This window comes from Oncorhynchus tshawytscha, linkage group LG23 (genome assembly GCF_018296145.1).
Source record: "Oncorhynchus tshawytscha isolate Ot180627B linkage group LG23, Otsh_v2.0, whole genome shotgun sequence".
Classification (NCBI taxonomy): Eukaryota; Metazoa; Chordata; class Actinopteri; order Salmoniformes; family Salmonidae; genus Oncorhynchus; species Oncorhynchus tshawytscha.
The window spans coordinates 15,047,026-15,059,911 of NC_056451.1; the positions used below are offsets into that span (position 1 = coordinate 15,047,026).

The 12,886-nt window shown below is 43.5% G+C and overlaps 1 protein-coding gene across 5 annotated transcripts in view; it reads left to right on the top strand.

Moving 5' to 3' along the window:
• Positions 1-12,886, top strand: part of LOC112222841 (disintegrin and metalloproteinase domain-containing protein 15) — a 34,953-nt gene that overhangs the window by 17,906 nt on the left and 4,161 nt on the right. For 2 of the 5 annotated variants that reach the window (XM_024385665.2, XM_024385667.2), the window contains exons 15-21: positions 1,470-1,578; positions 1,757-1,952; positions 2,115-2,192; positions 2,317-2,428; positions 4,644-4,803; positions 5,853-5,967; positions 11,490-11,555. In XM_024385665.2, the coding sequence (XP_024241433.1) occupies positions 1,470-1,578; positions 1,757-1,952; positions 2,115-2,192; positions 2,317-2,428; positions 4,644-4,803; positions 5,853-5,967; positions 11,490-11,555 (836 nt within the window). Of the gene's footprint in view, positions 1-1,469; positions 1,579-1,756; positions 1,953-2,114; positions 2,193-2,316; positions 2,429-4,643; positions 4,804-5,079; positions 5,141-5,852; positions 5,968-11,489; positions 11,556-12,886 lie in introns of those variants that run through there. The other 3 variants (XM_024385666.2, XM_024385668.2, XM_024385669.2) reach the window with 2 other exon arrangements.

Below are 12,886 nucleotides of genomic sequence, written 5' to 3' on the forward strand. Positions count from 1 at the left end.
TAATTTGATTCAATTGGAGGTGTGGATGTATTTAAAGGCCTACCTTCAAACTCCGTGACTCTTTGCTTGACATCATGGGAAAATCAAAAGAAATCAGCAAGATCTCAGAAAAAAAATTGTAGACCTCAACAAGTCTGGTTCATCCTTGGGAGCAATTTCCAAATGCCTGAAGGTACCACGTTCATCTGTACAAACAATAGTACGCAAGTATAAACACCATGGGACCATGCAGCCGTCATCCCGCTCAGGAAGGAGACGCGTTATGTTTCCTAGAGATGAACGTACTTTGGTGCAAAAAAGTGCAAATCAATCCCAGAACAACAGTGAAGGACCTTGTGAAGATGCTGGAGGACACAGGTACAAAAGCATCTGTATCCACAGTAAAACGAGTCCTATATCGACATAACCTGAAAGGCCACTCAGCAAAGAAGATGTCACTGCTCCAAAACTGCCTTTAAAAAGCCAGACTACGGTTTGCAACTGCATATGAGGGCAAAGATCATACTTTTTGGGGAAATGTCCTCTGGTCTGATGAAAGAAAAATATAACTGTTTGGCAATAATGACCATCGTTATGTTTGGGGGGAAAAAGTGGGAGGCTTGCAAACCGAAGAACACCATCCCAACTGTGAAGCACGGAGGTGGCAGCATCATGATGTGGGGGTGCTTTGCTGCAGGAGGGACTGGTGCACTTCACAAAATAGATGGCATCATGAGGAAAGAAAATTGTGAATATATTGAAGCAACATCTCAAGACATCAGTCAGGCAGGAAGTTAAAGCTTGGTCGCAAGTGGGTCTTCCAAATGGACAATGACCCCAAGCACACTTCCAAAATTGTGGCAAAATGGCTTAAGGACAACAAAGCCAAGGTATTGGAGTGGCCATCACAAAGCCCTGACCTCAATCCTATAGAACATTTGTGGGCAGAACTGAAAAAGCTTGTGCGAGCAAGGAGGCCTACAAACCTGACTCAGTTACACCAGCTCTGTCAGGAGGAATGGGCCAAAATGCACCCAACTTATTGTGGGAAGCATGTGGAAGGCTACCCGAAAACATTTGACCCAAGTTCAACAATTTCAAGGCAATGCTACCAAATACTAATTGAGTGTATGTAAACTTCTGACCCACTGGGAATGTGATGAAAGAAATAAAAGCTGAAATAAATCTCTCTCTACTTTTATTCTGACATTTCACATTCTTAAAATAAAGTGGTCATCCTAAACTGAGTTTAAATGTATTTGGCTAAGGTGTGTGTATACTTCCAACTTCAACTGTATATATAATGTCACTACTAGTGATTGAAGAAACTGTTTTGGTGAGTTATGACATATCAAATCTTCATATCCCATATGTTGCAGAGTTGGAGAATTGAGATTGGCTCATAAACTCAGGAGGCAGTGTTGTTCAGACACTTTTACTGTATGATCTTTGAGACAATTATGATTGTTTAAACTTCCTTTTCTTTTCAGATTCCACAAGGGCTCCGTCTGTCTGCTTTTCCTCCGTCAACAAACAGGGCAACAAATACGGCAACTGTGGCCAGATGCCAAACGGAACCTACATCCCCTGCCCTAGCAAGTAGGTTCCATGTTCATTAGGGCACATCGTAGCAAATTGCAACAGACAACAAAATTAGCATATTTTATTGGACAAGTTAATGTAGTCCTGCCTTGTTTCAGTTCTTATTCTTCAATTTGGTGCCTAATGAACACTTCTATATGTCTGACTGTTGCTCTGACTGTGTCTGACTTTTCAGAGATGTGCATTGTGGGAGGCTCCAGTGCCAGGGAGGCAACGACCGTCCGTTGCTAGGCACCAGCGCTGAGATCCTGACCACCAAAGTAAAATTTAACTACAGCGACTTTGTCTGCCGGGGAACCTACTTCCACCTTGGCGACGACGTCTCCGACCCTGCCATGGTGGCACAGGGCACCGCGTGTGGTTTTGGCAAGGTGGGCATTTCCTCAACTATAGAAATACAATGCAAAATACTTCTGTTTTTGTGGAATGGGTCATTTGACCTTTTGGAATAGGAGAGGTTTTCTGTGTTGTTATCTGAGTTTACGTAAATATCTAAAATGATGATTGGTTTTACTGACCATGTTGTGGTTCAGGCCTGTTGGAACCAGCGGTGTCAGGATGTGTCTTTGTTCGGCGTCGACGATTGTCAGAGCAAATGCAACGGACACGGGGTGAGCAAACCGGCTGCCTGTCTCCCCTTATAGGAGTTATATTGTATCGCTCACAATGGACTGGCTCATACTGTTGATGTTAAATGAATAATATGGCTCAATATCCTCTCTCTGACATTGCCAGGTGTGCAACAGCAATAAGAACTGCCACTGTGACGTGGGTTGGGCTCCTCCAGACTGTAGGTCCACGGGCCATGGAGGCAGTGTGGACAGTGGCCCTGCAAGAGCACCTAGAGGTACCTCACCGTTCCTCTGTTAATGCACAAATTGACTGCACTCATAGATATACACTCAAATCAAATGTATTTATAAAGCCCTTCTTACATCAAGTGCTGTACAGAAACCCAGCCTAAAACCCCAAACAGCAAGCAATGCAGGTGTAGAAGCATGGTGGCTAGCAAAAACTCCCTAGAAAGGCCAGAACCTAGGAAGAAACCTAGAGAGGAACCAGGCTATGAGGGGTGGCCAGTCCCCTTCTGGCTGTGCCAGGTGGAGATTATAACAGAATATAGCCAAGATGTTCAAATGTTCATAGATGACCAGCAGGGTCAAATAATAATAATCATAGTGGTTGTCGAGGGTGCAACAGGTCAGCACCTAAGGAGTACATGTCAGTTGGCTTTTCATAGCCGATCATTGAGAGTATCTCTACCGTTCCTGCTGTCTCTAGAGAATTGAAAACAGCAGGTCTGGGACAGGTAGCACGTCCGGTGAACAGGTCAGTGTTCCATAGCTGCAGGCGGAACAGTTGAAACTGGAGCAGCAGCACGGTGAGGTGGACTGGGGACAGCAAGGAGTCATCAGGCCAGGTAGTCCTGAGGCATGGTCCTAGGACTCAGGTCCTCCGTGTGTGTGTGTGTGTGTGAGTGTGTGTGTGTGAGAGCATACTTAAATTCACACAGGACACTGGATAAGACAGGAGAAATACTCCAGATAACAGACTGATCCTAGCTCCCCGAGACAAACTCCTGCAGCATAAGTACTGGAGGCTGAGACGGGAGGGGATGGGAGACACTGTGGCCCCATCTGACGATACCCCCGGACAGGGCCAAACAGACAGGATATAACCCCACCCACTTTGCCAAAGCACAGCCCCCACACCTCACTAGAGGGATATCTTCAACCACCAACTTAGCTTCCTGAGACAAGGCCGAGTGTAGCCCACAAAGATCTCTGCCACGGCACAACCCAAGGGGGGCGCCAACCCAGACAGGAAGATCACGTCAGTGACTCAACCCACTCAAGTGACGCACCCCTCCTAGGGACGGCATGGAAGAGCAACAGTAAGCCAGTGACTCAACCCCTGTATTAGGGTGAGAGGCAGAGAATCCCAGTGGAGGGAACCGGCTAGGGAGGTTCGTTGCTCCAGTGCCTTTCCGTTCACCTTCACACTCCTGGGCCAGACTACACTCAATCATAGGACCTACTGAAGAGATGAGTCTTCAATAAAGACTTAAAGGTTGAGACCAAGTCTGCATCTCTCACATGGGTAGGCAGACCATTCCCTAAAAATGGAGCCCTATAGGAGAAAGCCCTGCCTCCAGCTGTTTGCTTAGAAATTCTAGGGACAGTTAGGAGGCCTGCGTCTTGTGACCGTAGCGTACATGTAGGTATGTACGGCAGGACCAAATTCGGAAAGATAGGTAGGAGCAAGCACTTGAAATGCTTTGTAGGTTAGCAGTAAAACCTTGAAATCAGCCCTTGCTTTGACAGGAAGCCAGTGTAGAGAGGCTAGCACTGGAATAATATGATCCAATCTTTTGGTTCTAGTCAAGATTCTAGCAGCCGTGTTTAAGCACTAACTGAAGTTTATTTAGTGCTTTATCCAGGTAGCCAGAAAGTAGAGCATTGCAGTAGTCTAACCTAGAAGTGACAAAAACATGGATACATTTTTCTGCATCATTTTTGGTCAGAAAGTTTCTGATTTTTGCAATGTTGCGTAGATGGGAAAAAAAGCTGTCCTTGAAACAGTCTTGATATGTTCGTCAAAAGAGAGATCAGGGTCCAGAGTAACGCCAAGGTCCTTCACAGTATTATTTGAGACGACCGTACACCCATCAAGATTAATTGTCAGGTTCAACAGAATATCTCTTTGTTTCTTGGGACCTAGAACAAGCATCTCTGTTTTGTCCGAGTTTAAAAGTAGAACATTTGCAGCCATCCACTTCCTTATGTCTGAAACACAGACTTCCATTGAGGGCAATTTTGGGGCTTCACCATGTTTCATCGAAATGTACAGCTGTGTGTCATCCGCATAGCAGTGAATGTTAACATTGTTTCCGAATGACATCACCAAGAGGTAAAATATATAGTGAAAACACTCCTTAATCAAATCCTGGAGAAATTGGAACACCGTATCAATAAAACTAGGATGAAATAAGTAACCTGCACCCAGCTTTGATTTTATGTCTGCCATGATAACCAAGACCACAATATTTTCTGTATCTCCAGGATCCGACCCGGCACGTGTGGCCTTGCTGGTCATCTTCCTCTTCGTCCTGCCAGTGGTTCTCCTCTTCCTCGCCCTGCGTTTCCCCCGGTGTCACCGCAACCTGCCCTGTCTGGGCACTACCAGCCTATTCCACAAGGGCACCGGACGCCAACAGAGCCGGTGAGATCCCTGACCCAGGGGACACCAGCTATGTGTTCACATATTAGTTACAGTGTTTATATAGTATGTATATGTTTGTGCAGTGCAGAAACCCGCTATCAGTATGGACAGAATTACGGCCATAGTGTTTTTTTAATAGTTATAATGGAATGAAAGGGGCTATATCCAGCTAGAGTATGTGCACGTTTGAATTGGACATGCACAAGGTTTATCTTGCACTTGATCACTCAATGAAGGTCAGAGTTAACTGTGTTTTTCCCTACCCATGATTCAAAGGGGTCAGTGTGGCCCATAGTGAGAAGTGGGGCTTGGTGTTTGCTGTGGAACAGGCTAAAAGGTACTAAATGTTAAGGGTAGAATAAAGCCATGGAATTAGTTCTGGGCTGTTGTCTTTATGACGAATTGTTACTGAAGTGCAACGTTAATACTTAGTGATCCATATAACACCCAAGAGTCTCTCTAGTTTGCAAAAATATCTGAACTTTGGTCCATATTAAAATAACTCACTATAATCTAAAGAGAGTGACTAAATTTGATTGATCAGTTTTAGTTCAACAGGTGTTTTTTGACTAAACAGCTCCTATACTAGCGATGCACTTTAAGTAGGATATAACGACAAACTAAATGCTACGAAGGCTTTGGGAAACTCACCCCAGTTCCCAATTTCTTCAATGTTTAAAATAAGACTCCTTTAGAGCCGGTTTCGAGGATAGTGATGGTGACCATTCTTGAGTCTCAGTTCTATAAGCTTATTTTGAGCGTTACTTCTGTCAACCTCATTTTTACTAATACTGTAACACTGCAATGACCTCTGACTCTTCAGAACCAGAACTGATTATTCCCCTAGGTTGTAATATCATGTATGCCAGTGTATTGTAACCAAACACCCATTCTTTGAGGGCTAGACCAGTGTTCTAGAGAAACATCATTCTTATCTCTTATGACAGTTCTCAGCTTACTATTTGTAACGCTTCAGCACCCCCATTATTGAAATTGTGGTATGAACTTTATGTTAACGTGTTAATGTGTGAGTGTGTGCTGTCTCCCAGGACCCCGGCCACAGAGCGTGTGGATGCTCGTAACGGGGAGCAGGTCCAACCACTGAGGTACCACTGGAGCCGCCAGAGTGACATCCAAATGACCCCGTCTCCGCCTTCTAACAAGGTACCAAGATGACCCAGCCTTGCCTTCCCTGGCTCTCACTCAAATAATTTTTCCACCTACACTGTTCCTATGTGCCCCTTGTTACAGGTACATGGAATCGATAACACTGACTTTGTTGTAATAATATTAGTCATTTAGCAGACGTCAATCTCTGTGTTGACCCACATGAAAAAAATACTACCGTTTACTATAGAATACTATAGTACTTACTGTAGAATTCTGTAGTAAACTGTAGGATAGGGATTAACATGGGTAACCGAGATCCCTTAACTGACCCAGGAAAACACATTTCCCGAAAATATTAAATGACAAGACCCGAAAAATTACAAAAATGTTCCCCAATGTCGGCACTAATGCAATTCCACAAAATACACAACATGTGCAGCAAAATATTTAATAGCACATTATCCAAACAGGTTGTCGCATGGTAGCCTTTTGTCTAGCGTATTTACTTCACACAAAGTTGCCATAAATTCAAAGTAAATGCATAATTGCCACTACTGAACTGCACACATGACCCGAATGCAGTTAATGAACCCTACAGGAAACTCCTACAGTATAGCCTATAAAAGAACGTGTGCCTCTTTGAGCTGTCATTGTGACTCTTCAGACATTCACACATTAGATAGGCCTACGCACAATTTAGTACATAGTCATCTCTGTCACAGACATGAAGTCTGTGGGTAGGCATGAGGGACAATTATATCTTCTCCTGTACGAATGCCTAGGCTATTTTCTTATCCAAAATCCTGACTCCTGTCTTGCATGAAAATTCCTAACTTTATTCTGTAATCCATAGTTTGCATTATGAAAGCACGTCTCTGGCCTATGCATGTCAAACTACCGCTTTCACATTTCCCCTGCTTCTGTGCTCTGTCTCAGACTTTCTGCCCATAGATCTTCAGTAGAGAATGTGTGCTCAACTAACAATATGGGAGTAGATATGGATATTTTGAAAACGGGTGTTCTTTGTTATGATACTTTGATATTTAAACTATTTCCACTCTTCATGAGGGGGGCAGTAGGGAGCGGTACCGGTGTGGTGCAGAACTTTTGGGATAAATATTAATTATTCGAGGGTATTGAAACTTGTCTTGAAAATATTCATCCTTACTGCTGAATACTATACTACACACTACTATTCCCCTCGATCGTGTAGTGCTTACAATAGAAATCTGTAGTGTACTGTAGAATACTATACTACACACTGTAGTATACCTTAATCATGTGTAGTAGTTACTATAGAATTTCTACCTACTGGTTATGGATGTGTTTTAGTAGGAGAAAAGAGAAAGCAGCCAATTCTATGTCAAAGATAATAAAACAAAAATACTATAGTAAAGACTATAGTATATTGGGCTTGGGTAGTATACTGTATACTGGGGTATTTGAAAATAGCCCCGGGATGCTTTTTCAATACTGTCAATATCAATGAAACTATTTCATACATTTTTTAAATACTTTGAATATTTGTAGCTACTTTTTAAGTAAAGTACCTGCAGTCAACTTGTGCAATACGTTAGGAGATAAAGAAGATTGCGTTCTTCATTTCACCTGTCACATTATTGTCTACAAGCACACAACGACTAGAGACCGGAGCCTTGTGAGTCACTCACTGTTGCGCAGCACACACCAGGTGATCTAGTTACAGTATGGAATTCATCACTAAATGTTTGACAGCTAGATATCTTCTAACTATTAAGTTAACTGTCTAAAATGTGCTCAATACTCTGTAGTTGTGCATTTGGTTTGCTAATTTAGTAGCTAGTTCTCTAGTAGCCAGCAGACCTGTGTAGATTAAAATGTACCTCAATCCAGGGATGAGAAATTTGAGGTTTTCCAAATTGTCCCATTATCTTCACGGTGTAACAGTTGGGATAATGGGACCATTCAGAGTACAAACCATTTCTCATCCCTGGATTGAGGTACGTTTTCTGAGCCATATCTTGCACTGACTCCGTGCTGTCTTAATATACACAGGAATGCTGTCTGAACTAGTGCAGCTGTAAGTCAGCAGGTAGAATTTTCTGGCTAGTTATCGAGCTTAGTGGTCAGCTTCTTATAAAATCAGCATTGGTCCACCTTTGGATTACAGAGGCTGAATGGGGTTTGAAAATAGCACCCCTTGTGTTCAGTGCCACTATTACAGAATATCCCGGGATGGCACAAGGCCGGTATGACAATCTGGATACCGCCAAAGCCTATAGTATACACCATAATCTTTTAACTATAGCAATACTACTGCATTTATACTATAGTCAATTAGTATAAAAACACTACAGTAAATAATATAGTATATAATTATAGTAATACTACAGCATTTACAATGCCTTCGGAAAGTATTCAGACCCCTTTACTTTTTTCACATTTTGTTAGGTGACAGCCTTATTCTAAAATTGATTTGTTTTTAAATTCCTCATCAATCTACACACAATATCCCGTTTGCTCATTTATAAAATAAATATCATATTTACAAAAGTATTCAGACCCTTTACTCAGTACTTTGTTGAAGCACATTTGGTAGCGATTACAGCCTCGAGTCTTCTTGGGTATGATGCTACAAGCTTGGCACACCTTTAATTGGGGAGTTTCTCCCATTCTTCTCTGCAGACAACCTGACAAGCTCTGTCAGGTTGTCAGTTCCACAGCTATTTTCAGGTCCCTCCAGAGATATTTGATCGGGTTCAAGTCCGAGCTCTGGCTGGCCCACTCAAGGAAATTCAGAGACTTGTCCTGAAGCCACTCCTGTATTGTCTTGGATGTGTGCTTAGGGTCATGGATGTGTGCTTAGGGTGCCAGGTTTACTCCAGACGTGACGCTTGGCATTCAGGCCAAAGAGTTACATCTTGGTTTCATCAGACCAGAGAATCTTATTTCTCATGGTCTGAGAGTCTTTAGGTGCTTTTTGGCAAACACCAAGCGGGCTGTCATGTGCCTTTTTCTGCTGAGTGGCTTCCGTCTGGCCAATCTACCATAAAGGCCTGATTGGTGGAGGGCTGCAGAGATGGTTGTCCTTCTGGAAGGTTCTCCCATCTCCACAGAGGAACTCTAGAGCTCTGTCAGAGTGACCATCAGGTTCTTGGTCACCTCCCTGACCAAGGCCCTTCTCCCCCGATTGCTCAGTTTGGCCGGGCGGCCAGCTCTAGGAAGAGTCTTGGTGGTTCTAAACTTCTTCCATTTAAGAATGATGGAGGCCACTGTGTTCTTGGGGACCTTCAATGCTGCAGAATTGTTTTGGTACCCTTCCCCAGATCTGTGCCTCAACACAGTCCTGTCTCGGAGCTCTACGGACAATTCCTTCGACCTGATGGCTTGGTTTTTGCTCTGACATGCACGGGTCAACTGTGGGTCCAATCAATTTAATTTACCACAGGTGGACTACAATCAAGTTGTAGAAACATCTCAAGGATGATCAATGGAAACAGGATGCACCTGAGCTCAATTTTGAGTCTTACGGCAACGGGTCTGAATACTTGTGTAAGTGAGGTATTTCTGTTTTTTGATTTAATAAATGTGCTAATATTTCAATTTTTTAAATACATTTTAGAATAAGGCTGTAATGTAACAAAATGTGTAAAAAGTCAATAGGTCTGAATACTTTCCGAAGGCACTGTATACTCTAGTATTTTTTAAACGTGGGGAGCTATTCCTGAATGTTGCAATGTTATAGACAGGTCTATCTTGTTCAAGACTGATGTTTTTGAATTTGTAGAGAAGGACGGGGCTACATGTGTCGCGGGCATTTCTATGATTTGTAAGATTAGCCTGAATAAGGGGAGCATAAAGAAAATACAAAAAGCATCTAACATATTAACAAGGTCTACAGTAACTATACTGAACAAAAATATAAATGCAACATGCAACAATTTCAAAGATTTTACTGAGTTACAGTTTATAAAAAACATATGGAAATCAGTACATTCAAATACATTCATTAGGCCCTAATCTATGGATTTCACATGATGGTCACAGATACCTTAAAAAAAAGGTAGGGGCGTGGATCAGAAAATCAGTCAGTATCTGGTGTGACCACCATTTGCCCCATGCTGAGCATCACATCTCCTTCGCATAGAGTTGATCAGGCTGTTGATTGTGGCCTGTTGTTCCACTCCTCTTCAATGGCCGTGCGATGTTGCTGGATATTGGCTGGAACACACTGTCGTACACGTCGATCCAGAGCAACCCAAACATGCTCAATGGGTGACATGTCTGGTGAGTATGCAAGCCATGGAAGAACAGGGACATTTTCAGCTTCCAGGAATTGTGTACAGATCCTTGCGACATGGGGCCGTGCATTATCATGCTGAAACATGAGGTGATGGCGGCGGATGTATGGCATGACAATGGGCCTCAAGATCTCGTCACGGTATCTCTGTGCATTCAAATAGCCATTGGTAAAATGCAATTGCGTTTGTTTTCCGTAGCTTATGCCCATACCATAACCCCACCGCCACCATGGGGCACTCTATTCACAGTGTTAAACGTCAGTAAACTGCTCGCCCATGCAACGCCATACATGCTGTCTGTCATCTGCCTAGTACAGTTGAAACCCGTGATTCATCTGTGAAGAGCACACTTCTCCAACGTGCCAGTGGTCATCAAAGGTTAGCATTTGTCTACTGAAGTCAGTTACGACGCAAAACTACTGTGAACTTCCCTGATACAGTTTCTGACAGTTTGTGCAGAAATTCTTCAGTTGTGCAAACCCACAGTTTCCTCAGCTGTCTGGGTGGCTGGTCTCAGACAATCCCGCAGGTGTTGAAGCCGGATGTGCAGATCATGTGCTCGCGTGGTTACACGTGGTCTGCGGTTGTGAGAAATTAAAATTGAATTCTCTGGCAACAGCTCTGGTGGACATTCCTGCAGTCAGCATGTAAATTGTATGCTCCCTCAACTTGGGGTGGCAGGGTAGCTTACTGGTTAGAGTGTTGGACTAGTAACCGGAAGGTTGCAAACCTCCGAGCTGACAAGGTACTAATCTGTCGTTCTGCCCCTGAACAGGCAGTTAACCCACTGTTCCTAGGCCGTCATTGAAAATAAGAATTTGTTCTTAACTGACTTGCCTAGTTAAATAAAGATAAAATAAAGTAAATAAACTTGTGACAAAACTGCACATTTTAGAGGGGCCTTTTATTATCCGCAGAACTAGGTGCACCTGTGTAATGATAATGCTGTTTAATCAGCTTCTTGATATGCCACATTTTTCAGGTGGATGATTTATTTGAGCAAGGGAGAAATGCTCACTAACAGGAATGTTAACAAATTTGTACACAACATTTTAGAGAAACAAGCTTTTTGTGTGTGTTGAACATTTCTGGGATCTTTTATTTCGGCTCATGAAACATGGGACCAACACCTTACGTGTTTCGTTGATATTTTTGTTCAGTGTATGTTCTCAAGTGACCAATTCATATTTTCTCAATCTGAGAGTTGAATATGTAATGCTTAATTCTAATGACTAACTTACCCTCCAATGCATGTTTCCATTGGCTGTCAGAACCCTTTGACTCCTGTTTTCTCAGATTCAGAACAGACCTGCTCCACCTACTAAGCCACTCCCTCCTGACCCTGTCTTAAAACAAGCCCAGGTAACCTGGCCTAGGCCTGTGAGGTGATGGGTAGCTTGAAAAATGCTTGTGTGTGCAATGCAATGAGATGAAATCACTACATAAATAATAATTAGTAATCTATAAGAATCCTCATGTTTTCTAGAACTAACATTCTGTGTCTTTTTATGTATGCATAGTTGCAGTATTATAGCGAAGTCCTGTTTTGTTCCTCTACTTTTTCCATATATCCATCATTAGATAAGAAAGAAACGGCCAGCCCCCACCAAGCCCCTGCCCCTCCCGACCCCAGCCCCCTTAACAACTAGGTACAGTCAAAGGTTGCCATTTAATGAGGAGCTCTTCATCCATATGTAGTAGCAGTAGCCGTAGCAGTAGCCGTAGCAGTAGCCGTAGCAGTAGCCGTAGCAGTAGCCGTAGCAGTAGCCGTAGCAGTAGCCGTAGCAGTAGCCGTAGCAGTAGCCGTAGCAGTAGCCGTAGCAGTAGCCGTAGCAGTAGCCGTAGCAGTAGCCGTAGCAGTAGCCGTAGCAGTAGCCGTAGCAGTAGCCGTAGCAGTAGCCGTAGCAGCACCACCAACACAGTTGATTCTCAAGCAATCACCCTTTTTCTATCTATGTTTAGAGGGCCATGCCATCACAATGTTTCTTTAAAAGGATTCTATGAAGGGGCCTCCTGAGTGGCAGCGGTCTAAGGCACTGCTTCGCAGTGCTTGAGGCATCACTACAGACCCGGGTTTGACCCCAGGCTGTGTCGTTGTTAGGGGAGGGTTTGGCCGGCCGGGATGGCCTTGTCCCATCATGCTCAAGCGACTCCTTGTGGCACGCTGACTTCGGTCGCCAGTTGTACTGTGTTTCCTCCGACACAGTGGTGCGGCTGGCTTCTGGGTTAAGCGAGCAGTGTGTCAAGAAGCAGTGCGGCTCGTCAGGGTCGTGTTTCGGAGGACGCATGGCTCTCAACCTTCGCCTCTCCCGAGTCCGTATGGGAGTTGCAGCGATGGGACAAGACTCTAACTACCAATTGGATATCACGAAATTGGGGTAAAAATATTTAAAAAATGTATTTAAAAAAAAATGTCAGTCAGTCTGAATGGAAACCTGCATGTACAGGGTGACTTAAATTATGTTGAAAACTAACCACAGCATTACTTTGATTACTTAGCATTACTTACTAGCATGGGGGGATCATGTTCTTCCTTTTAGTGCCAAGAGTAGCCACAGCGTCTAATGCTTAACAAAGGTTTAATTTGGACAAGATTAACTCTCCTGTTTAGACATGTAAGTCTGTCACTTAGCGAAAGAACCCTCCACATGAGCGAACTCTCTATCCCCAGCTTAGATCTGAAAGAGTAGCCT